The sequence below is a fragment of the Zalophus californianus genome, chromosome 6, assembly GCF_009762305.2.
Source record: "Zalophus californianus isolate mZalCal1 chromosome 6, mZalCal1.pri.v2, whole genome shotgun sequence".
NCBI classification, from domain to species: domain Eukaryota; kingdom Metazoa; phylum Chordata; class Mammalia; order Carnivora; family Otariidae; genus Zalophus; species Zalophus californianus.
This window is the reverse complement of record NC_045600.1, coordinates 126,544,551-126,568,685: the sequence shown is the minus strand read 5'-3', so window position 1 is coordinate 126,568,685 and position 24,135 is coordinate 126,544,551. Positions and strand designations below refer to the sequence as shown.

At 38.3% G+C, this 24,135-nt stretch overlaps 1 protein-coding gene across 7 annotated transcripts in view; it reads right to left on the bottom strand.

The window, feature by feature from the left end:
• The window catches only part of TARS3 (threonyl-tRNA synthetase 3), a 76,642-nt gene that overhangs the window by 34,694 nt on the left and 17,813 nt on the right, over positions 1-24,135 (bottom strand). For 6 of the 7 annotated variants that reach the window (XR_003515810.2, XR_003515809.2, XM_027571315.2 and 3 more), the window contains exons 7-12: positions 22,499-22,563; positions 19,549-19,627; positions 18,781-18,927; positions 18,278-18,376; positions 10,416-10,582; positions 8,448-8,610 (exon numbers count right to left, since the gene is read on the bottom strand). Coding sequence is in view for 5 of the 7 variants with exons in the window: in XM_027571315.2 (XP_027427116.1) it covers positions 8,448-8,610; positions 10,416-10,582; positions 18,278-18,376; positions 18,781-18,927; positions 19,549-19,627; positions 22,499-22,563 (720 nt within the window). In the remaining 2 variants the exon portion in view is untranslated. The remainder of the gene's footprint in view (positions 1-8,447; positions 8,611-10,415; positions 10,583-18,277; positions 18,377-18,780; positions 18,928-19,548; positions 19,628-22,498; positions 22,564-24,135) is intronic. The other variant, XM_027571319.2, reaches the window with a different exon arrangement.

The following is a 24,135-nucleotide window of genomic DNA, read 5'->3' as shown; positions in this document are numbered from 1 at the left end:
GAAACAACTGTTCAAAATCTTTGGGATGCAGCCAAGGCAGTCCTAAGAGGAAAGTATATAGCACTACAAGCCTTTCTCAAGAAACAAGAAAGGTCTCAAATACACAACCTGACCCTACACCTAAAGGAGCTGGAGAAAGAACAGCAAATAAAGCCTAAACCCAGCAGAAGAGAAATAATAAAGATCAGAGCAAAAATCAATGAAATAGAAACCGAAAGAAGAGTAGAACAGATCAATGAAACAATCTTGTTAATTTTAAAGAATTAACAAGATTGATAAACCCCTGGCCATACTTATCAAAAAGAAAAGAGAAATGACCCAAATCAACAAAATCATGAACGAAAGAGGAGAGATCACAACCAACACCAGAGAAATACAAACAATTCTATGAACATATTATGAGCAACTCTATGCCAGCAAATTAGATAATCTGGAAGAAAGGGATGCATTCCTGGAGATGTATCAACTACCAAAACTGAACCAGGAAGAAATAGAAAACCTGAACAGACCTATAACCACTAAAGAATTGAAGCAGTAATAAAAAATCTCCCAACAAACAAAAGCCCAGGGCCAGATGGCCTCCCAGGGAAATTCTACCAAACATTTCATGAAGAATTAATACCTATTCTCCTGAAACTGTTCCAAAAAATAGAAATGGAAGGAAAACTTCCAAACTCGTTTTAGGAGGCCACCATTACCTTGATCCCAAAACCAGACAAAGAACCTATCAAAAAGGAGAATTACAGACTAATATCCTTGATGAACATGGATGCAAAAATTCTTACCAAAATACTAGCCAATAGGATCCAACAGTACATTAAAAGGATTATTCACCACGACCAAGTGGGAATTATCCCTAGACTGCAAGGTTGGTTCAACATCCACAAATCAATCAATCAATGTGATACAATACATTAATAAAAGAAAGAACAAGAACCATATGATCCTCTCAATAGATGCAGAAAAAGCATTTGACAAAGTACAGCATCCTTTCTTTATGAAAACTCTTCAGAGTATAGGGATAGAAGATACATACCTCAATATCATAAAAGCCATCTATGAAAAACCCACAGCGAATATCATTCTCAATGGGGAAAAACTGAGAGTTTTCCCCCTAAGGTCAGGAACGCGGCAGGGATGTCCACTATCACCACTGCTATTCAACATAGTATTAGAAGTCCTAGCCACAGCAATCAGACAACAAAAAGAAATCAAAGGCATCTGAATCGGCAAAGAAGAAGTCAAACTCTCACTCTTTGCAGATGATATGATACTTTATGTGGAAAACCCAAAAAACTCCACCCCAAAACTGCTAGAACTCATACAGGAATTCAGTAAAGTGGCAGGATATAAAATCAATCCACAGAAATCAGTGGCATTCCTATACACCAACAAGACAGAAGAAAAAGAAATTAAGGAGTCGATCCCATTTACAATTGCACCCAAAACCGTAAGATACCTAGGAATAAATCTAACCAAAGAGGCAAAGAATCTGTACCCAGAAAACTATAGAATACTCATGAAAGAAATTGAGGAAGACACAAAGAAATGGAAAAACGTTCCATGCTCACGGATTGGAAGAACGAATATTGTGAAGATGTCAATGCTACCTAGAGCAATCTACACATTCAATGCAATCCCCATCAAAAGACCATCCACTTTTTTCAAAGAAATGGAACAAAGAATCCTAAAATTTGTATGGAACCAGAAAAGACCCCGAATAGCCAGAGGAATGTTGAAAAAGAAAAGCAGAGCTGGTGGCATCACAATTCCGGACTTCCAGCTCTATGACAAAGCTGTCATCATCAAAACAGTATGGTACTGGCACAAAAACAGACACATAGATCAATGGAACAGAATCGAGAGCCCAGAAATGGACCCTCAACTCTATGGTCAACTAATCTTCGACAAAGCAGGGAAGAATGTCCAATGGAAAAAAGACAGTCTCTTCAACAAATGGTGTTGGGAAAACTGGACAGCCACAGGCACAAGAATGAAACTGGACCATTTCCTTACACCACACACAAGAGTAGACTCAAAATGGTTCAAAGACCTAAATGTGAGACAGGAGTCCATCCAAATCCTAAAGGAGAACACAGGCAGCAACCTCTTCGATCTCAGCCACAGCAACTTCTTCCTAGAAACATCGCCAAAGGCAAGGGAAGCAAGGGCAAAAATGAACTATTGGGATTTCATCAATATAAAAAGCTTTTGCACAGCAAAAGAAACAGTCCACAAAACCAAAAGACAACCGACAGAATGGGAGAAGATATTTGCAAATGACATATCAGATAAAGGGCTAGTATCCAAAATCTATAAACAACTTATGAAACTCAACACCCAAAGAACAAATGATCAATAAAGAAATGGGCAGAAGACATGAACAGACATTTTTCCAAAGAAATCGGAACAGCCAACAGACACATGAAAAAGTGCTCAACATCGTTCGGCATCAGGGAAATCCAAATCAAAACCTCAATGAGATACCACCTCACACCAGTCAGAATGGCTAAAATTAAGAAGTCAGGAAATGACAGATGTTGGCGGGGATGTGGAGAAAGGAGAACCCACCTACACTGTTGGTGGGCATGCAAGCTGGTGCAGCCACTCCAGAAAACAGTATGGAGGTTCCTCAAAAACTTGAAAATAGAGCTACCCTACGATCCAGCAATTGCACTACTGGGTATTTACCCCAAAGATACAAATGTAGGGATCCAAAGGGGTATGTGCACCCTGATGTTTATAGCAGCAATGTCTACAATAGCCAAACTATGGAAAGAGCCAAGATGTCCATCGACAAATGAATGGATAAAGATGTTTTGTGTGTGTGTGTGTGTGTGTGTGTGTGTGTGTGTGTGTGTGTGTGTGTGTGTGTGTGTGTGTGTGTGTGTGTATCTCCGTGGAAAGCTAGGGCACAGCTTCTGGAGCAGAGGAAATACTGAAGTGTATGGACCCAGAGGACAGAGGAGCAGGCTAGGGCAGGGGGGCCACAGGAAGCTGCCATGGGGCCGAGCTGCGTATGACAGGGAAGAGGGCACAGAAGGGTGGTAGGTGATCAGGCTAGTGGCAGGCAGGGGACAGGGAAAATGAAGGGTCTTCAAAGCTAGTATAATGTCTGTACTTTTTAGCCTGAGAGCAATGGGAAACCAACGAAGGGTTCTTCAGCAAGAGACTAACACAGTCCAATCTGTTCAAGTACGGGAAATGGATTGGCAAGACTAGAAGGCGGGCCCATTGGGAAGCCGGTAGAGTCATTTAGGAGTGAGGTGATGGTGGTTTGAACCAGAGAGAAGTAGCTGGAATGCAGGGAATTTGTGCTGGATGCTGGAAATCCAGGAATGAACAAAATTATTCAGGAACGGATAATACATTTAGGAAGAGCTTTCAGTAAGGCTTGTGATTAACTGGACATGAGCAGTGAAGAGTAACAGGCACCTGGACTCCTGGCCTGGGCACTGGAGAGGATGTTGGTGCATCCCCTGAAAAAGTGAACAGGGAAGGCAGAGACAGTGGTGTGGGAGGCAGAAACTGAAGGTCTACCAGGCCCTGTGAGGTTGAGATCTGGAGCTCAGGAAGGAGAGCTGAGATGCAGGTGAGACTGGCAGCTGAGCCTAGAACATAAGTGAGGTTCCAGAGAGTGCAGCGAGATCCCCTCACGGTGGGGGAAAGGAAGGTGGGGGGAAAGGATGGCACCTTTAAATGCAAACAGAAAAGGGCTAACAAAACTAGAGCCCTTTAGGAAGGGGCAGGGGGACAGGCAAGGATCTGCATTCTGTCACTATGGATCAGTTTGACTTTTTCAGAATTTTTATCTGGAATCACGCAGCACATGCTCTATTTTTGGCTGGCTTTTTTCACTCAGCATAATTATTTTGAGATAAACTCGTGTTATATGTGTCAATAGACCATTCCTTCCTATTGTTGAACTGTTTTCCATTGAATGGATGTATCACAGTTACTTTTTACATCTATCTGTTATTGGGCTTTAGGGTTGTTTCTATATTTTGGCTATTTCAAATAAAACTGCAATGAACGTTTGTGTTCAAGTCTTTGTATGGACGTGTGCTTTCTTTTTCTCTTGGGGGAAAAAAAAGGAGTAAGATGACTGGGTCATATGGTAGGTGTGTGTTTAAGTTTTTAAGAATCTGCCCAAATGTTTTTGAAAGTGACTGTACCATTTTACATTCCCACGAATGGGCCTGTCATATGGTGGATTACACTGACAAATTTTCTGACACTGAATCAGCCTCTTATCCCTGAAGGCTAAACCTCAATTGCTAATGATGTGTAATTATTTTAATATATTGTTGAATTCTACTTGCTAATATCATGTTAAGGACTTTTGCATCTGTATCCATGTGGGATACTGGTCTGTAGTTCTGTCTGGTTTTAGTATCAGTTAATACTAGCCTCATAAAATGAACTAGGAAGTGTTCTCTTCTATTTCAGAACAGAGTGTACAGAATTGGTACTAATTCTTTAAATGTTCAATAGAATTCTTCAGTGAAAAAAATCTGAGCCTGGAGTTTTCTTTTTGGGGAGTTTTTAAATTACATATTCATTTCCTTAATAGTGATAGGGCTTTTCAAATGATGTATTTCCTATCAGGTGATTGTGGTAGTTTGTGCTTTTCAGGTAGTTAGTACATTTCAACTAAGTTATCAAACTAATTTATGTACTGTTGTTCATTATATTCATTTTTTATGCTTTTGGTGTCTTCAAGGTCTTTAGGGATATCCCCTATTGATTCCTGATACTGGTAATTTGTGTCTTCCCAACTTTTTTCTTTGTTAGTCTTGAAGGAAGTTGCCAATTTCTTAATCTTTTCAAAGAACCAGTTTTTTGTCTCATTAATTTTTTCCATTATTTTTCTGTCCTCAATTTCATTGATTTCTGCTCTGGTCTTTATTGCTTCCTTCCTTGTTATTTTGGGTTTATTTTACCCTTCTTTTTTTCTAGGTCTTGAGGTGGGAGCCTAGATATTGACTTGAGACTTTTCTTCTTTTATAATATATGCATTTAGTGTTGTTTACTTTTTAGCACTGCTTTTGCTGTGCCCCATACATTTTGATATATTTCCATTTTAATTGATTATTTTAACCATCTACATTTAACATATGTTAGGATTTCAGTTTGTCTTTTTTGTTGTTTTTATTGTTTCCTTCTTGTATTGTCTTATTATTCATTTCTGTTTTCTTTTTCCTGCCTTCCCTTGGCTTAATATTTTTTAGAATTCCATTTTATCTATTTTTAAGCATATAGCTGTGTATCTTTTTTCCAGTGGTTTCCCTAGGTATTACATAATAGCCTACTGATGTCATCATTTTGCCAGTTCAAGTAGAGAAACCTTACCTCCTTTACTCAATTTATAGTATAATTTTCTTACACATTTCCTCTTACATATGCTCAGAACCATATCAGACAGTGTTATAATTTTTGCTTCAACCATCAAGCATAATTCAGAAAACTCAAAAGGAAAAGGAAATTGTTTTACTTTTACAATTTTTCCTTCTTCCTTCTTCATGTTCCAAGACTCTTTCTTTTATCATTTCCTTTCTGTTTAAAGAACTTCCAATAGCCATTGTTTTAAGGTAGGCTTAATGTCTTGATTTACCCTTCATCCCTGAAGAATATTTTTTCTGTATATAGAATTCTGAATTGACAGTTCTTGCAGCATTTGGAAAGTGTTGTTCACTTCCTTCTGACATCCACGGTTTTTGATGAGAAATCTCTTATGCAAACAAAACAAAACATCTTTTCTTAAAGATAATGTTGATTTCTTTCTCACTGCTTTCAAAAATTTTGTCATTAGTTTTCAGAAGTTTGGTTATGCTTTATCTTGGTGTAGATTTCTTTGGCCTTATCCTTTTTAGAGTTTTCTCAGCTTCTTGAATCTGTAGACTTAGGTCTTTTGCCAAATTTGGCAAGTTTTCAGCCATATGTCTTTGAATACTTTTCACCTCCACCCTTATTCCCCTCTTCTTCCAGAACTCTGGTGACATAAATATTACACATTTTGTTTTAGTCCCATTGGTCTCTGAAGTTGTGTTCATTATTCTTTCAGTCTCTTCTCTTTGTTGTTCAAGCTGGGTCATTTCTATTGTTGCCTTGAAGTTCACTGATTCTGTTCTTTGTCCCCTCCATTCTACTCATGAATCCATCCACTATTTTATTTCAGTTGTTATATTTTTCAGTTCTAAGACTTCCATTTGGTTCTTCTTTATAACTTTTATTTCTTTAAAAAAAAAAAACTTATTTGAGAGAGAGAAAGAGAGCAGGGGAAGGGGTAGAGGGAGGGAATCCTCAAGCAGGCTCCACACCCAGCATGTGAGATGGAGGCTGGATACCAGGATCCCAAGATCATGACCTGAGCCAGAACCAAGAGTTGGCCACTTAACCAACAGAGCCACCCAGGCACCCCTCTTTTATTTATTTCCTGAGATTTTCTATTTCTTTCTTGAGGCTATTTTTTCATTTGTTTTCAAGTGTATTTGTAATTGCTTGGTAAGACATTCTTATGATGGCTTCTTTAAAATCTTAGTCAGGTAATGCAATATCCTTGTCATCTCCACATTAGTGTAGACTGTCCTTTCTCATTAAGTTGAGATTTTCCTAATTCTTGGCATGAACAACTCTTGATTTATAAAATTTAAAATTTGGATAGTTTAAGACCTTTAATTTTATTTAAACCTCTGTTTTAGCTGGCTCCCACAGACTCTGCTCCAACAGGGAGGGTGAAGTACTTCCTGGTTACTGCAAAGTAGGAATAGATGGTCTAGGTTTTCTACTGAGGACGCATGAAAAAGTAGGAACCCCTCATTACTGATAGTGACAGTGGGATTTATGGCTCCCCACTAGGTTTCCTCTGATAACACGTTGCCAGGGAGAGGTAGGAGTATCTTGTTACTGCTCCTCATGTGGCCATTACTGACCACATTGAATGCATGACCTCATTACTGTGGGGTGGTAGTAAAAGTCCTGTCTCTCCACTAGACCTCCTCTGACAGCACTCAAAACAGGGACTAGAACAGGCACCTTGTTACTGCCAGATGATGGTGGAAGTCTAAGCCCACATTGTCTCCAGTGGCACTATGAAGTGTGTGGGAGGTCCTTGTTAATGCCTGGCAAGGATATGAAGAATTGGTATTATTTTTTCTTTCAGTGCTTGGTAGAATTCAACAAGGATTCCATCATGGCTTGGAGTTTTCTCTGTGCAAAGCCTGTTCACTACCAATTCAATTTCTTTAATAGACAAAGGGTACTCAGATTATCTATTTCTTCTTGAGCGAAGTTTGGTAGTTTGTCTTTCAAAGAATTTGTCCGTTTTATCTAAGTTGACAAATTTACTGGCATAAAATCGTTCATAATATTGCCTTATTATTCTTTTACTATTTATAGAATCTGAAGTAATGTCATGTCTCTCATTTCTAGTATTTTTAATTTGTATCTTCTCTTTTTCTCTGATCAGTCTGACTGAAAGTTTATACTTTATTGATCTTCTCAGAGAACCAGACTTTGCTTTTTACCGAAAGTTTGTATTGTTTTTCTTTTCTATTTCATTGATTTCTGCTGTTGTTTTCTTTCTTCTGCTTACTTCTGATGTAATTTAGTATTTTTTTCTAGTCTATTAAGTGAAAGCTGAGGTTACTGATTTGAAACCATTTTTCTTTTCTGATATAGGCATTTAGTGCTATAAATGTCCCTCAAAGTATCATTTTAATGGTGTCCCATAAATTTTGATGTATTTCCTTTCATTTCATTTGATATATAATATTTTCTAATTTCCCCTTTGATTTCTTCTTTGATCCATGGATTATTTAGAAGCGTGTTATTTACTTTCCAAATATTTGGGGATTTTCCAGATAGCTTTCTGTTACTGATTTCGACTTTTAATTCCACTGTAGCCAGAGAACGTATTTTGTATGAGTTGAACCCTTTAAATTTATTGAGAATTCCTTTAGTCCCAGAATATGGTCTATTTTGGTAAATGTTCTGTGTGCACTTTCAAAGAATGCATTCTCTGCTGTTATTGGTTGAAGTGTTCTTTAAGTGTCAGTTAGGTCAAATCATTTGATGGCGTACTATTTCATGGCAATTTTTATTTGAACTGACATGAAAACCTGAAAAAGTAAGCTCTCACTTCTAGGCAATATTGAAAAACAAACAAACAGAAAAACCAAAATTCTACCAAGTCCCTTAAAATATTCCACTTAATGTATTTAAGTTAATAAAACTGGAAGAAACTTGATGGAAAAAGATAATACATTTCATGACAAGAAATTACTGATCTATTACCCAAATTAGAGGATCAAAAATGTTAGAGCTGAAGGAGACCTCAGAGATGAGAACAGACATCTTATTTTATAGCGACTCTGAAACTAAGAGATGTGTCTAAGGCAACACACTGAATTTATGTCAACCATGTTTCACCCAGTATTACCGTTTACCTGCTCTACTGTGCAGAAGATATGGGCATCATCCTGCTGGAAGCGCCTAACTCGAGTCAAACCACTTAAAGTTCCTGATAATTCATTCCTATGAAGAACTCCAAAATCAGCGAATCTGATAGGCATTTCCCTCCATGATCGTGGACGATGAGCAAACATTAGACTAGAAAAGATGCAACAACACACGGCTTTTACTTAGCAGAGAAAAGATTAAGTAATTATCTAAATATTAGTAAGTTACAGTTAAAATTCCTCAAGGACACCTGGGTGGCTCAGTTGGTTAAGCATCCAACTCTTGATTTCAGCTCAGGTCATGATCTCAGGGTCGTGAGACTGAGCCCCAACATCGGGGCTTAAGATTCTCTCTCCCTCTCCCTCTGCCCCTCCCCATGCTCACTCTCCCTCAAAAAAAAAAAAAAAAAAAAAAACTTCTAGGAATTTTTGAACCTTGAATTTATATCACTGCAGCACTCTGAGAAAGAACCCTGTCTGTTATCTCTTCCAGAAATTCTGTTCCTTATTCTTTTTCACCCAGTGAATTTCTACTTACTGTGTACAATTCATTTCAAAGGCTACTTCTTAAGTGAAGGCCCCCTGGACACTTCCCTAGATGAGGCTAGGCAGTCTCTCCTCAGGCTCTAAGATCACCTGGAACATGCCACTAATTTGACACTGAACTTACTTTTTCATAACTGATTGTCGATATATCTGCTTCTGTCCCACTCTGCTCGTGAGCTCCCTAAGGAAATGGACGGTGTCTTAATCACCTCTGCATTCCTAGCACCAACGCCATAAGCACTCAACAAGTGTTCCCTGTTGAGTAAAAGACCTCTCTTCTGGAAAAAAAAAAAAAAAAAAACCACTCCTGGCTCTCACCCCAACACCACTAAGCCACTGTGATCCTACTTCCTTATTCCAAGGTATGAAGATCAAAATTCCATTCCCTACCTTCATTCAGGCTTACTTATAACTATAGTTGAAATCATAGGCTATAGCTTCAAATGGTACCTAATAGGAAACTGAGTTAAAAAGTTAACAGTATTTCACAGAATGCAAGACTCTAGGTTAGTTCTACCTTCTGTTTAAAAAGAGAGCAAACAGATGTTTACACACCAGTTTTCACAAAATTAAGTATATATTTTTTATATGCTGTCATTGTAAAGTTGAATTTCTTTTAGTCTTTAAAGGGCAAAAAGATTTCTTCAGTTTGTTTTAAGGTTTTATAGTTACCTTCTAAGGCCAATGTACTTGAAACTATGTATGCTGATGATACAAAACCACAATACTTGGGAAATTTTTTGGTGGATACTCATGTCTGTTCACATCCTATTGTGAAATATGCTTGTCTTACAAGGTTGAATTTGCATGCCAGCTTTATGATAATTACATTCATTCAAAGAATCTAAGACAACACTGTAAGATGTATCACTATATTACGTACCACTAGAAAGGAAATAACCATTAAGTTATGACATAATGCTAAGAGGCCCCTGATAATATGATGCATTCTGATTTCAGGGATGTTGAAATGGGAGTGGGTGGGAAGTTATCTTAGAATCAATGAAATCCAGTAACCCACTGATTATGACTTCACTGGTCTTGTTTTAATCAACCCAAACAGTATATAATAACTAAATGTTCTGCAAATATGTGTATTTGATGTGTATTACTATTACAGAAACAAATATAATAATTTATAAAATTGATATATAATTCTATCTCAAAGAGGCACAAAAACTAAATGGTTTCCAGTTAACATTCTACACCTGCCCAAGATCAAACATATCTTAAAGAGTAAATGTACTCTCCAGAATGAAATAACTTGGTAAAGATAACTGGTAGCCACCACTCCTCAGATTAAAGGAATCCCTTAACTCCAAAAAAGCAAACTAGTAATATTCAAAGCTGACTGTGATGAAGTGTGCTATGTGCTCTTATGCAAAGATCTGCTTCACTTTTAATACTCACCAGTGCCCTGGACAGTTCATGGGCTTAAGGGCGAACGTGTCCTTTTCAATATCAAAGGTAAACATGTTCTCACTATAATGCTGCCAGTGACCTGAGGTTTCCCAGAGTCTGCTGTTGTACATGTTGGGAGAGAGCACTTCTGTGAAGTTATGTTGGTGATATTCCTCCTTTAAGATAAACATATTTAATGTTAAAATGTGGCAAGACAGATCACAATTCCATGCAAAGTAACACTAGGAGTGAATATTTCTTAATTTGGGATTACACCTCATATTAGTTTGTGGTTAATGTGCCCTCAGTTTTAGGTGAGGTGTTCTGGATCATGAAAGAAAGATTAATGTACTCTCAGTCTCATTTTCACATTAAGTATCTTTATTTTATACTATATAATAGTATATAGTACATAATCTGTTAATTCTTTTGAAAATTAGTAACTGAAACTATATGTATAATATATATCACATATAATATTATGTATATATAAACTTTCTATAACTACAAATTCCAAAATCCTTCTACATTCTAGATAAACAGCAGGTATTTTTCTATTACTTAAGAGGTAGAATCACTTTATAACTCAATAAGCATGAATGTTATGTTGCACTCAAATTTAGTTTTGATTTGTTTAGTTTTAAACAGAAATGAAGCTGAGAATTTTAATATATAACACATTAAGTGGCGGGTATCTATAAAGCCATAAGCTGGTTTCTCTTCCTCCCTACCTATCAACAGCTTTCCTAACTCAATCACTCAGGACAGGAAAACAGTCTTTCAACCAAAGTTCTTATTTTATTTAAACTTTTCTTCCTTCAAGATATTGATCAGATGATCTCTGTTGCTGGTTTCTTAGGTTCTTACCATTTGTTAATCATTTAAGGGTATCTGGCACAGATCTAGACCAGCATATTTTAATGAAGTAAAAAAACTTTTTCTTACAATTAAAAAAAGTATAAAACATAATGTTTTAAAATTATGAACAACACTCGTTTCATATCACTTAAAGGGATGCCATTGTTACTCTTCGGCAGAGCATCTTTTCAGTCCAGTTGTGGATAGCTGGGTCTCAGCCATTCAGTAAGCTGCTTTACCTATCCCTCATTTTTACTAAATTAGAAAGTTTTAACAAAATTATAGATCATTACAAATGGCAGTAACTATTCTGTGGCTATGTCAGATGCCTCTATATATTCAGATTAACCAAGGACCTAAAAATTGAAGAATTTTTTGTGTTTGCTTGTTTGTTTTGACTAGAGACTATTTTAAAGCTTGGCTCAGGAGATAATAATCAATGGACTTTTAATCCACTCTGGATAATACTGCTAATCATGTTAGCATTTCATGTGTTTGGGAATGATTTTAAAGTATGCTCTATGACGGGAAATGTTATTATGTTTATAGCTTACTTTGTGCAGTTTTGCTAATATAAATAAAGTTTCTGTGGACATTCCAATACAAGTCTCTGTATGGGCATGTTTTTATTTTTCTTGGGTAAAAAACTAGGACTGGAACTGTGTAAGAAACTGCCCAAACTGTTTTACAAAGTAGCAGTACCATTTTGCATTCCCACCAATGGGAGTTAGAATTTTCACATTCTTGCCAATCTCTGGTATTTTCAGGTTGGTTGTTGTTGTTGTTTTACTATGGGGGGATATTCTAGTGGACATGTAGCTTACTGCAGCTTTAATTTTCAAATTTTTCTTTTTTTTGAGAGACAGAGAGAGAAAGCAGCGGTGGGGGTAGAGGGAGAATCTTAAGCAGGCTCCACACCCAGTGCAGAACCCAATGCGGGGCTCGATCTCACAACCCTGAGATCATGACCTGAGCCAAAATCAAGAGTTGGATGCTTAGCTGACTGAGCCACCCAGGTGCCTCTAATTTTCATTTCTTTGATGACTAATGATGTTGGGTAACTTTTTTTTTTTTTAAGATTTTATCTATTTATCTGAGAGAGAGAGAGAGAGAGCATGCACTCATACGAGCAGGGGGAGGGAAAGAGGGAGAAGCAGATTCCCCGCTGAGCAGGGAGCCCGACAAGGGGCTTGATCCCAGGACCCCAGGATCATGACCTCAGCCAAAGGCAGAGGCCCAACCAACTGAGCCACCGAGGCGCGTTGGGCACCTTTGTCTGTGTTTCTCCACCATTTCCACTCAAAAAAATTAAATGTCTTGGGACAAACCTGATGAAAGATGTGCAAGACCTCTAAAATAGAAGTTACAAAATACTGCCAAGGGAAAAGAAAGAACTAAATGAACCGACAAAATTTCCAATGTTCATAGATTAGAAACTCAATGTGGTTAAGGTGTCAATTATCTGCAAATTAATCTATAGAATGAATGCAATTCCAATCAAAATCCCAGCAGTTATTTTTTAGGAAATGAAAACCATGATATAAAATTTATATGGAAATACAAAGAATCTAAAATAGCCAAAATAGTCCTGAATAAGAATAAAATTTTAAAACTTAAACTACCGATATTAAGACAATACATAGTTATAGTAAGTTACAATAATCAAAGCAGTGTGGTGTTAATGCAAGGACAGACAACAAAGGGACCAAAAGAACAGAATAAATATCCAGAAATATATAATGGTTGGGACAAAGATTCTACTGCAGTAATAAATGGTACTGAAGCTACTGGATAACCTGTGGATAAAAATCAACCATGACCCCTCTATTCCACAAAACCTAAAAGTGAATTCAAGATAGATCATGACATTGAATCTAAAAACAAATACAATCAAGCTTCTAGAATAGGACAAAGAAGAATATTTTCATGACTTTGAAATTGGCAAAGATTTCCTAAAGAGGGCATGAAAAACCCTAAACAGAAAAGAAAAAAATAATAAACCCGACTTTGTTAAACATGAGAACTATTGGTTAAAAGGCATCATTAAGAAAGTGAATCAATAAGCTGCAGCTTGAAAAAATGCACTCACAATATATACATTTAGCAAATGACTCATACCAGAATAAAGAAAGAGCCCCTAAAAAGCAATCATAAAAAGACAACTCAGTTTTTTAAAATGGGAAAAATACTTAAACAGGAACTTCACAAAAGAGGATATCCAAATGACCAACAAACATATGGAAAGGTTGTCACATCATTATTCATCAGGGAAATGCAGAATAATACCATGGTACCTGCCCGAATGGCAAACTGATAATACCGAATGTTGAAGAGGATGCAGAGTAACTGGAATGTTCATACATTTCTGGAAGGAACATTATATGGATCAACCACATAAAAACTATGCAGTATTTTCTTAAGTTAGTCATTACCATCCTACGACCTAGCAATTCCATTCCTAGGTATATGCCCAAGAGAAGCGAGTACTTGTGCCCACCAAAAGACATGTACAAAAATGTTTGTACCAGCTTCATGTATAATAGCTCCAAAGTGGAAACAACATAAATGTAAATGTACACCTACAGGAGAACAAATAAATACCCTGTTCTACAGTCACAAAATGAAATACATCGAACAATAGAAAAAAAATTATACATAAAACATGGATGAGTCTCAGACATTAAGTTGAACAAAAGAAGCCAGAAACACAATAGCTAATACTGTATGAGTCCATTTACATGAAGTTTAAGACTAGGCACAATTGATCTATGCTTAATAGAAATCAGCAAGATCATCTCAGGTGAGAAGAGGGGAGGCAGGTATTGACTGGGAAGATACAAGAGGACCTTATGAAAGTATGGAACTGTCCTAGGGATGCCTGTGGCTCCGTCAGTTAAGCATCCAACTCTTGATTTTGGCTCAGGTCATGATCGCAGGGTTGTGGGATCGAGCCCCGTGTTGGGCTCCACACTCAGCAGGGAGTCTGCTTGTCCCTCTCCCTGTTCCTCACTCTGCTCTCTCTCTCAAATAAGTAAATAAATAAAATATTTTAAAGAAGGATGGAACTGCTCTATGTCTTGATTTGGGTGGTGGTTGTACAGACGTACACACATGTGGAAATTTCTTGAGCTTCAGATTTATGCATTTTAACAAATGTAACTTAAACTTCAGTCAGCAACTCTGGCATTGGCCTCCATCTGAATGAGGTCATATAAGGAACTCAATGTAAGAACCACCTGGATAAGCCTAATGCATAGACCATTAGAGATAATAATCCAAAAAAATAGCCATTTTAAGCAACTAAGCTTCAGGACACTCTGTTATGCTGCAACAGACAACCAGAATTTGCACTGGATGTGGGTGCTGCTTTGGGGCCAGGTGGTGGGCGGGAGCTAGAAGGCTAGAGACTATCTGCGAGGACTTGGAAGGACGGTGAGGAAAATATACTGGAGGATGAAGAAAAGGGGACTCTTGTTATGTGGTGCCAGTACGGTGGTAACACTATCACCTGAGGTGATGAAAAACAGAAAGGGTACTCAGAGAATTCATGGACTGTAGCTAGGGATATGTCTAGGCAGAGAGAAGAAAGGGACAGCTGACTTCTTATGGCTGCCTATGACAAAATACAAAAGAGATATAAACTAAACAGGGTACTATTAAGTTTTTGAGAGGAAATATCAAAATGCCAGGACCTGCTAGTTTCATAAATAAAACTATTGCATCCTCAGACTCACAAGGTAAGAATGACTTCAGCACAAAGAAAAGACACAGGTTACCACCCACCCATAAAGCATGGCCTAGGGTAAAGCTCTTTAGGGTATGGCTGTATACCACTTGTGAAGACCTCAGAATGATCTACGCAAGTAGCTGGTAGGGCTTCTGAGAGTCTTAAGAGTGTGCTTGGTAGACCCTCTAGCTAAACATTAAGGTTTTTTTTTTAAGATTTTATTTATTTTTTGAGAGAGAAAGTGTGCACATGAGCTGGAGGGAGAGGGAGTGAGAATCCGAAGCAGTCTCTTTATGAGATCATGACTTGAGCCAAAACCAAAAGTCACACACTTAACCAACTGAGCCATGCAGGCGCCCCAAACATTAAGGCTTTTAAGAATCTTAAGTGTACTGCTCACATCAGCTTCACAGACGGGCTTAGGTAGAGAATGATCTGGCTCATAAAGAGACGAAGGTGTGATTTTCACCCAAGTGTTGATTATAAATGTATATAAAAGACCCCATGAAGCTTTTCAAGGAATTGTACTGGCTTAAACTAAAAGGGACAGAGACAGCACAAAATGAAATGAGGCCTTGGAACCCCAAACTCCTACTGAAAGAAACAGATTGAGAATATTGAGAAAGCTACTCAGAAGGCTACATGGGCTATTTCTCATGGTAAAGGAAGGATGATTCAAAGGGCAGAACCACAACCCATGCAGAGACAAAAGCCCTAACCAAAGTACATTTTCTGACCAGGGAGAAAGAACAAGTAGGTTGTCAGGATTTCTACAGATCAGTGACTACTACCTTCCCCCACCCCTTTTTGAATGGCAGTACACACTGCATCCTATTTCTCTATCATTATTTTATAATGTTGTGGGGGGAGATGGCCCACAGATAACTTGCCCCTTTAGCTCACAGATCTTATGAGGAGCAGAACTGCACTTGGTGATCTGTACTTTGCACCTGAGGAGCCGCTTCTGCACCTAGACCTGCAGATTCAGATGACATATTATTAGATGTTGAGCCAATACAGTAATTGGATGAGATTTGGAATAGTCTTTTGCTCTGCAGAACACATTCGAAGAGCAGAACTGACTCTCCTCCAGTCTTTTGGAGCTGAAGAGACCAGCCTATCAACTGGAAACCCCACAGGGTCATGCCCTAGAAATATGGATGAAGAAGAGGGAGACTATGTCTTATCAAAATGGAGACCCTGCCCTAACTCAGCTCAATCTTTATTTTTTTTAAAGATTTTATTTAATTATTTGTCAGAGAGAGAGAGAGGGAGAGGGAGAAAGAGAGAGAGAGAGAGCACAAGCAGGGGGAGAGGCAGGCAGAGGGAGAAGCAGGCTCCCCGCTAAGCAGGGAGCCTGATGCGGGACTCGATCCCAGGATCCCAGGATCATGACCTGAGCAGAAAGTAGACGCTTAACTGACTGAGCCACCCAGGCGTCCCTCAGCTCAATCTTTAACTGGACTGAGCAATTAGTCTTCAGTCTTGGCAGGGGGTAAATGCTCTAGTGGGAGATGAAGTTATCTATAGCCTCTGAAGTTCTTTTTATATACAATATTTAGATATAATAAAAAATTACTAAATATGGGAAAAGGCAAGATCATATAACAGAAAATCAAGAGGAAAAACAGGTAAAGTTCCTGAATGTTTTTTATTTTTGTTTTGTTTGCATGGAAAGGCCAATTTCTTCAGACAAAGGCATCTGGGAGTTCAAAGTCTTCTGCCTCATCTGTGTCTGCCAAAAATTCTTATTCCAAAATTCAGGAACCCACTCTTTCCCACAGGTGCCCTTACCTTAGCATAAGAGACCACTGGGGTTGTGAATTTAAATACCTTTATAATTCTGCAGCCCGTACAAATCAGGCCATATAAATCAGGCCTAATCATCAGCCATGTGGGTCTTGCATCTATAAAGATAAAGAGATTCCTTTTAGGCCACCACAGAGGCTTTCTATTTATTCTCCAAAACTCGATCTCCAACCTTGAGAGTTCAAGGCGCCAGGGGCTGTGTTGATTTTCCAGCATAGCCCATCCAAAACAGCAGCGTCATGGTCATCACCACCTGCTGAAGTCTCAGATAATCTTCAGTGATTCTTCAAGGCCCTCTGGCCTACCAGGGCTTCACACTGGTCAATCCCTACTGGAAAATAGGTAGCCCAGGTGGTAGAGTCCAAAGAGCTTAGCCTCCAGGGACACAGCACAAGAGAAGGAAGGGAAATGAGACTGGTGAGGTAGACAGAGAAAAACCAGCTCACGCCATTAACCTTTTCTCAGGAAGTTACTGAAGAAAGTGCTTCCCCAGATGAGAGGGATAAGGAAGAGGAAGATACAGTATCAGAAAAGAGAATCAACATAGCAGACACATGAAGGGAGTAGCTAGAATGATGAATAAAACAAGTCCTAAGACATCAGTTGGCAAGAATCCTTGTAGCAAGTTAATTCTAGAACAAGAGGACCACATTTTTAAAATTACTGAGACATTACCTGAATCATAAGAATACACTGTAAGGAGTTTTGCAGTTTTGAGGAAAAATTTGAGGATGAGTAAGTGATAAGAATTAAATAAGTCAGTGATATAAAACTGAGTATATGAAAATTTTAGGTAATTATTAGTTACAGGAAAGACAAAAAACACAAAAAAGGAAACATAATCCTAATCGTCCACATGGATCATCTCTGGACAGTATCTATAGTTCAAATGACGTAAACTAAAGACTTTCTAATCTACACTTGATCTTAGCCAAAAGGCCGAGAAGCGATGAAGACTTTCTAATCTATGACCTTTATTACAAGAAGGTATTTTACACAATTGCCTTTACCCTTCGCTCCGGATGGAGCTGCCAAGTCACCTGGGAGTCAATGGAGGGGGACCAGGGACCACATTTTGAGCAACCACACTTCATCATTTAGCATTGTGTACCAGAGAGGGCACTTCCTCCTTTCTTCTCCTTCACAGAGAGTTCCACACTTAATCTAATGCTTATCTCTGTACTGTTCATGCTCTAGAAATGTATATGGACAATAGTTGCACTTACGGAAATCCCAAGGATGCATTTTATTTAGGGAATATAGAATTTATCTCAATTTTTTCTGAAGCACAATCCAGTATTTCTCTTTTAGGTACAAAATTCTTATTAATATTAGTTAATATTCTTATTAATTAATTAATAAAAAATTATTATTAATATTCATAAACTAAAGCTAATGAAAACGCTTGGCCATTTTATTATGAGAGAAAATAGTAAAATGGGGCTGAATAAGAAAAACATTTTAAAAGTAAACTTACTCGTATGAAATCCATAAGTGTATTATAAATGAAGGCTCCTCTGGGAAGAAAAAAGCAGCTTCCAGGACTCAGATCATGGAAAAAGAATAGTTCTTGTTCCTAGATTAAAACAATAAGTGCATCTCAAATCTCACTGCCATAGATCAATATTTACTGTATGCATGTGATATGCTAGGAATGGCTCAGTTACAATTTCCATCTAGTTCATTCTTTCTGCTCTGTTTCCCAAACACAAAGTATGTTATTAAGTACATACAATTTTTTAAAACATTATTTTTATATCATGGTAAGAATGAGAGAATGGTGTGATTTCTAAACTTAATAAAAGACACGGGAAGGAAAGAGGTGAGAGGACACTTGGGGATTAGCATGCAAGAACGCAACAGCAAACTCCGAGTGCCAGCAAAACAGAAGACCGGACATGAGCAGAAGAAATACCAAACAATTTGATCATAGGCCAAAGAACGTCCCCATCCTGCTGGTGATTAGGACGCACGGCGTACCTTTCCAATCTTCCTGTGATCTCGGTTCTTGGCTTCCTCTTGGAACTTTTCCCAGGTCTTCATCATCTTGTTATCAGGGAAGGATATCCCATAGACCCTCTGCAGTGTTTCCATCTCGGGATTGCCCTCCCAATATGTTGAGGAATTCTAAGCACCAAACAAGATTTGGGTCAACACACCAAACATTTGGTGATAAATAAAACCGCTCTTAAATATGTGCACAATTTTCTGCTACATCATCAACATAGCTTTACTTAAAGATGACTTTCGGTAGCACTGGAAAGACTTTAAAATTGATTCTAATTAAACCCGCCCTGCCGGAATTCATCAGAAAACGATGTAGTCTGCTGTATGGATTGTGGGAAAGGAAAGTGAGGTAGGGGAAGGCAGCAGGGCCAAGAGTAACTGCACCACTGACGGGAGGAGCAGCAGAGGAAGCAGGATCGGGGACGTGAAGATCCCAGTCAAGTGTTCTTGTTCACATTAGGGTGATTCGAGAAAACCATGATACCCAGAACATGTTAACATAGCATATGAGAAAGAAAGGCATTGTCACATGTGTAGTGAGTTTAGATAATAAACAAAACTACATGTAAAGTCCTAATTATCAAAAAATCTAAAAAATTACAGTATTTTTAGAAGTTTTTGTAAAAATCAAATAATGAAGTATTTTACAATACTGTGATGTTCGGATGATAAAAGATGTGATTGAAATTACTCATTATCTGGGTCATCTTAAGTCTGCTGTATTAAAAAAAAAATCCTTACCTTGAAAATTTTTATGGTTTTAATTTTTCCAGTGTGTCTTACATGCGGGCCTTTGCAAAGGTCAATTAGCGGACCGCACCTATAATGAAATATTTCAGACATGCCCAGATACAGTTATAGCATTTTGGACCATTCGTTACAAACCATGTTTTCATATGTTTTAAGTGAAGGATCTCACTTATTTGTACATCTTAGGTCAACTTTTGATTTGGGGCCAACTTAAAATAATTTAAATTAATTTTTAATTTAGGATGAAGAGGCAATCTATCTAGCCTTAGATCCCAGTCTTCCCTCCTTTGTTCAAATTCAAAAGTTACAGAATCTTCTGAAAATAACTGTACATAAAGACATCACTTTTCACTGTCATATCCCAAGGCTCTTAAAAACCTTCCACTTTCATAAAATCAAAAAGCCATTCCCCTGCTCTACACTAACTTTCAAAACCAAAATGACCTCCAATTTATACAAAATGCACTAACTTCATACCTTACATTAAAAATAAACTTCACCAAACCCATAGAATGTACCCCAACAAGAGTGAACCATAATGCAAACTCTGGACTCTATGTGACTATGATGTGTCAGTGTAGATCCATCAGTTGTAACTAATGTGCCAGTCTACGGGGGCTGTAGATAGGTGGGGGAGGCTGTGCATGTGTGGGGTAGGGGGTACGGAAGAAATCATTGTACCTTCTCAATTTTGCTATGGACCTAAACCTGCTCTAAAAAATCAGGTCTGGAGGCGCCTGGGTGGCTCAGTCGATTAAGCGTCTGCCTTCAATCAGGTCATGATCTCAGGGTCCTAGGATCGAGCCCCGCATCGTGTGCTGGGCATGGAACCTACTTAAGATTCTCTCTCTCCCTCTGTCCCCTCCCCACTGTCTGTGGATGCTCTCACTCTCTCTCTCTCTAAAACACAAAACAAAACAAACACATGATACTGTTGCTGGGGATTCACTTGCACCTCTAACAAACATGGACCCCCAAACCTTAATAAGCACAGACTTTTTATCAAGTACAGAAACATTTAAAAAGTTAAAATACTAATGACACTGGTTGGAGGGAAGGTCCTTAACATCAACTAATTTAAGGAAAATTTAGTAAAGAAAGTAAGTTTCCTTAACTCTTCCAACCAATTTTAAGTATTTTTGAAGTTCACTGGTTAAAAAGTTAAAAATTACAATGAATACATAAAGGGACCGGTTTATTCACCAAAGTGAAATAAGCTTCAAAGATGAAAATACTGGGGCGCCTGGGTGGCTCCGTCGTTAAGCGTCTGCCTTCGGCTCAGTCAGGTCATGGTCCCGGGGTCCTGGGATCAAGACCCGCATCCGGCTCCCTGCTCTGCCGGAAGCCTGCTTCTCCCTCTCCCACTCCCCCTGCCTGTGTTCCCTCTCTCGCTGTGTCTCTCTCTGTCAAATAAATAAATAAAATCTTAAAAAAAAAAAGATGAAAATATCATTTCTTCAAATGACCAGGCTTTACTGTTCTCTGTCCAAGATGGAAGTGGTAAATCAACGCTCAAAGGAGTGGAAGGAATGCCTAATTAGCATGAAAGACTTCAATACACTGATCTTTGAACAACCCTATAGAACGAAAAGCAATTCATTTTCCAAAAATTAAACTGACAGAATAAGAAGCGTCATTGTTGACCTGTGTCTCTGTCAAATAAATAAATAAAATCTTAAGAAAAAAAAAATAACCACAAAGGCTCAAGTATTAGAAGCCAGAATTTTAAAACAGCATACCTTTTTTATTTCCTCATGTATTTTTAAGTTTTAAAATGCATATACTAACAATTACTTGAATTACAGGTAATGAATAATAAAACCTTGTCTGGTCATTGGCGAATGGCAAAAATAAGGTAAGCACAGTATCTATCCCGCTTCAATGTCAAAGGGCAACGAGTTCATATTGTAACATAAGAAATAACCTGTGCAGGGGCGCCTGGGTGGCTCAGTTGGTTAAGCGACTGCCTTCAGCTCAGGTCATGATCCTGGAGTCCCAGGATCGAGTCCCACATCGGGCTCCCTGCTCAGCAGGGAGTCTGCTTCTCTCTGACCCTCTTCCCTCTCGTGCTCTCTGTCTCTCATTCTCTCTCTCAAATAAATAAATAAAATCTTTAAAGAAATAACCTGTGCATAGCTTTGCTTAGAGGGGAGATGACTTTACTTACAGCACCATTAAACCCCAGAATCATAAGTACTTGACTGTGGAAAGTAAATGCCCTTGCGGAGGGTATTTGTGATTTCAAATACACAGACAGCAGATCTTCTAAGGTGGGACCGTGAAGGTCACAGACGCAGTCAGAACACACAGACATGGGGAACAGCAATTACCCGTCAGGCAGCTTAAAAGACGCACGAAAAAAAAAAAAGGGCTCAGATGTTAAAGGAACAGAACTAAGTCACAGTGGTACTGACTTCACTTGCCTCTTCCTACCATTTGACTTGCCTTTGGTTCCCCAAGGTTGTCTTTAATTGTGTTTCATGATGAATATCTGACTAACGCATGAAAGTTAATGCTCCTGGACTCCCGGAAATGGGGAGTATAGTAAGAGGCAGAAAATCACTGTAGGAGGCAGATGACATAGAGCAACTCCCGCTGCCACATCAACAAGAATGTGGGAGGATAGAATAAAATTCCCTTCCCTAACAGCCCCCACTAAAACGTAAGGCACTGGGCAAACAGTCTCACCCACATGGGGAAAGATGCTGTCACAGCTAACGTCCGGAAAACAAAAATTCAGGTTTTAGCACCAGCCTGATAAATACAAATGAAGAGGGGAATAAGTTCCCTTTGCTGATAACATTTCGGAGTCCCAAACTAAAGTAGTATATCAACTATGCAAATTTATAAAATACGCCACCCACCCAAAGACCAACTGCTTCTACTTCTAATACCTTCAAGTTTACCACGGAGCAGGGCTTAAAATTTACACACACGTTACCTGTAAACCGTCGTAGTTGGAGTGTTAATTTTCTCATTCAGGATGCGGCATTTAAATTTATTGTACTACAAAGAAAAATATATTTACATATTATTATATAAAATGTTTAAATGGAGAAAAAAACTTTTACTTTTTTCAACAAACACTGAATGGGTGTCTACTATGTTCTAGGTGCTGAGACTCGGGGAATACCCGAGTTCACAGTGTAGCGCTGTAGTGTCTAAACCAGGAACCATGAACCCGAGTGGCTACTGAGCACTTGCAATGGAACCAGTCTGAAATGAGATGAGCTTAAGTGCAAAACACACGGGATTTCAGAGACATACTGTGAAAGACAGAATGTAAAATAGCTCATTAATTATTTTTATGTTGGTTACATGTTGAAGTGATATTTTTGATATAATGGGTTAAATAAAATGTTATAAAAATTCATTCCACCATTCTTTTACTTTTAAAACGTGGCTACCAGAAAATTTAAGATTACATATGGGGCTGAGATTCGTGGATCACATTGTATTTTTATTTTTCGAAATTTTATTTTTCGAAATTTTTTTATTTAAATTCAATTAGCCAACATACAGTACATCATTATCACATTATATTTTTATTGAACAGCACTGTTCTAGAAGACTATGATTTTTTTCATCTCATTTTCAGAATGTATTTCTTTTTTTATTTAAACTCCAGTTAGTTAACATACAGTGTAATATTAGGTTTCAGGTGTACAATACAGTGATTCAACACGCCCGTACCTCACCCGGTGCTCATCACCTATTTCACCCCTCCCCCCACCCACCTCCCCCCTGGTAACCCTCAGTTTGTTCTTTATAGTTAAGAGTCTGTTTCTTGGCTTGCCTCTCTCTTTCTCTCACTCTCTTTTATTTTCTCTTTGCTCATTTGTTTCTTAAATTTCACATATGAGTGAAATCATGTATTTGTCTTTCTCTTATTTTGTTTAGCATTATACTCTCTAGCTCAATCCATGTCTTGGTAGGAAACATTTCATTCTTTTTTTTTTTTTAAAGAATTTATTTATTTATTCATGAGAGACAGAGAGAGAGAGAGAGAGAGAGAGAGAAGCAGGCTCCCAAGGAGGAGGGAGCCCAATGCAGGACTCGATCCCAGGACCCTGGGATCATGACCTGAGCCGAAGGCAGACGCTTAACCATCTGAGCCACCCAGGCGCCCAAACATTTCATTCTTTCTATGGCTGAATAATACTCCATTGTAGATTATACCACCTCTTCTTTATCCATTCATCAGTTGATGGATACTTCGGTTGTTTCCATACTTTGGCTACCGTAGATAATGCTGCTACAAACATTGGGGTGCAAGTATGCCTTTGAATTAGTATTTTTGTGTTCTTTGGGTAAATCCCTAGTGGTGTGATTACTGGATCATAGGGTATTCTAACTTTTTGAGGCACCTCCATACTGTTCTCCAGAATGGCTACACCAGTTTGCATTCCCACCAACAGTGCAAGAGGGTTCCCCTTTCTCCGCATCCTTGCCAACACCTGTTATTTCTCAGGTTGTTGATTTTAGCCATTCTAACAGGTGTGAGGTGATATATCATTGCGGTTTTGATTTGTATTTCCCTGGTGATGAGTGATGACGAGCATCTTTTCATGTGTCTGT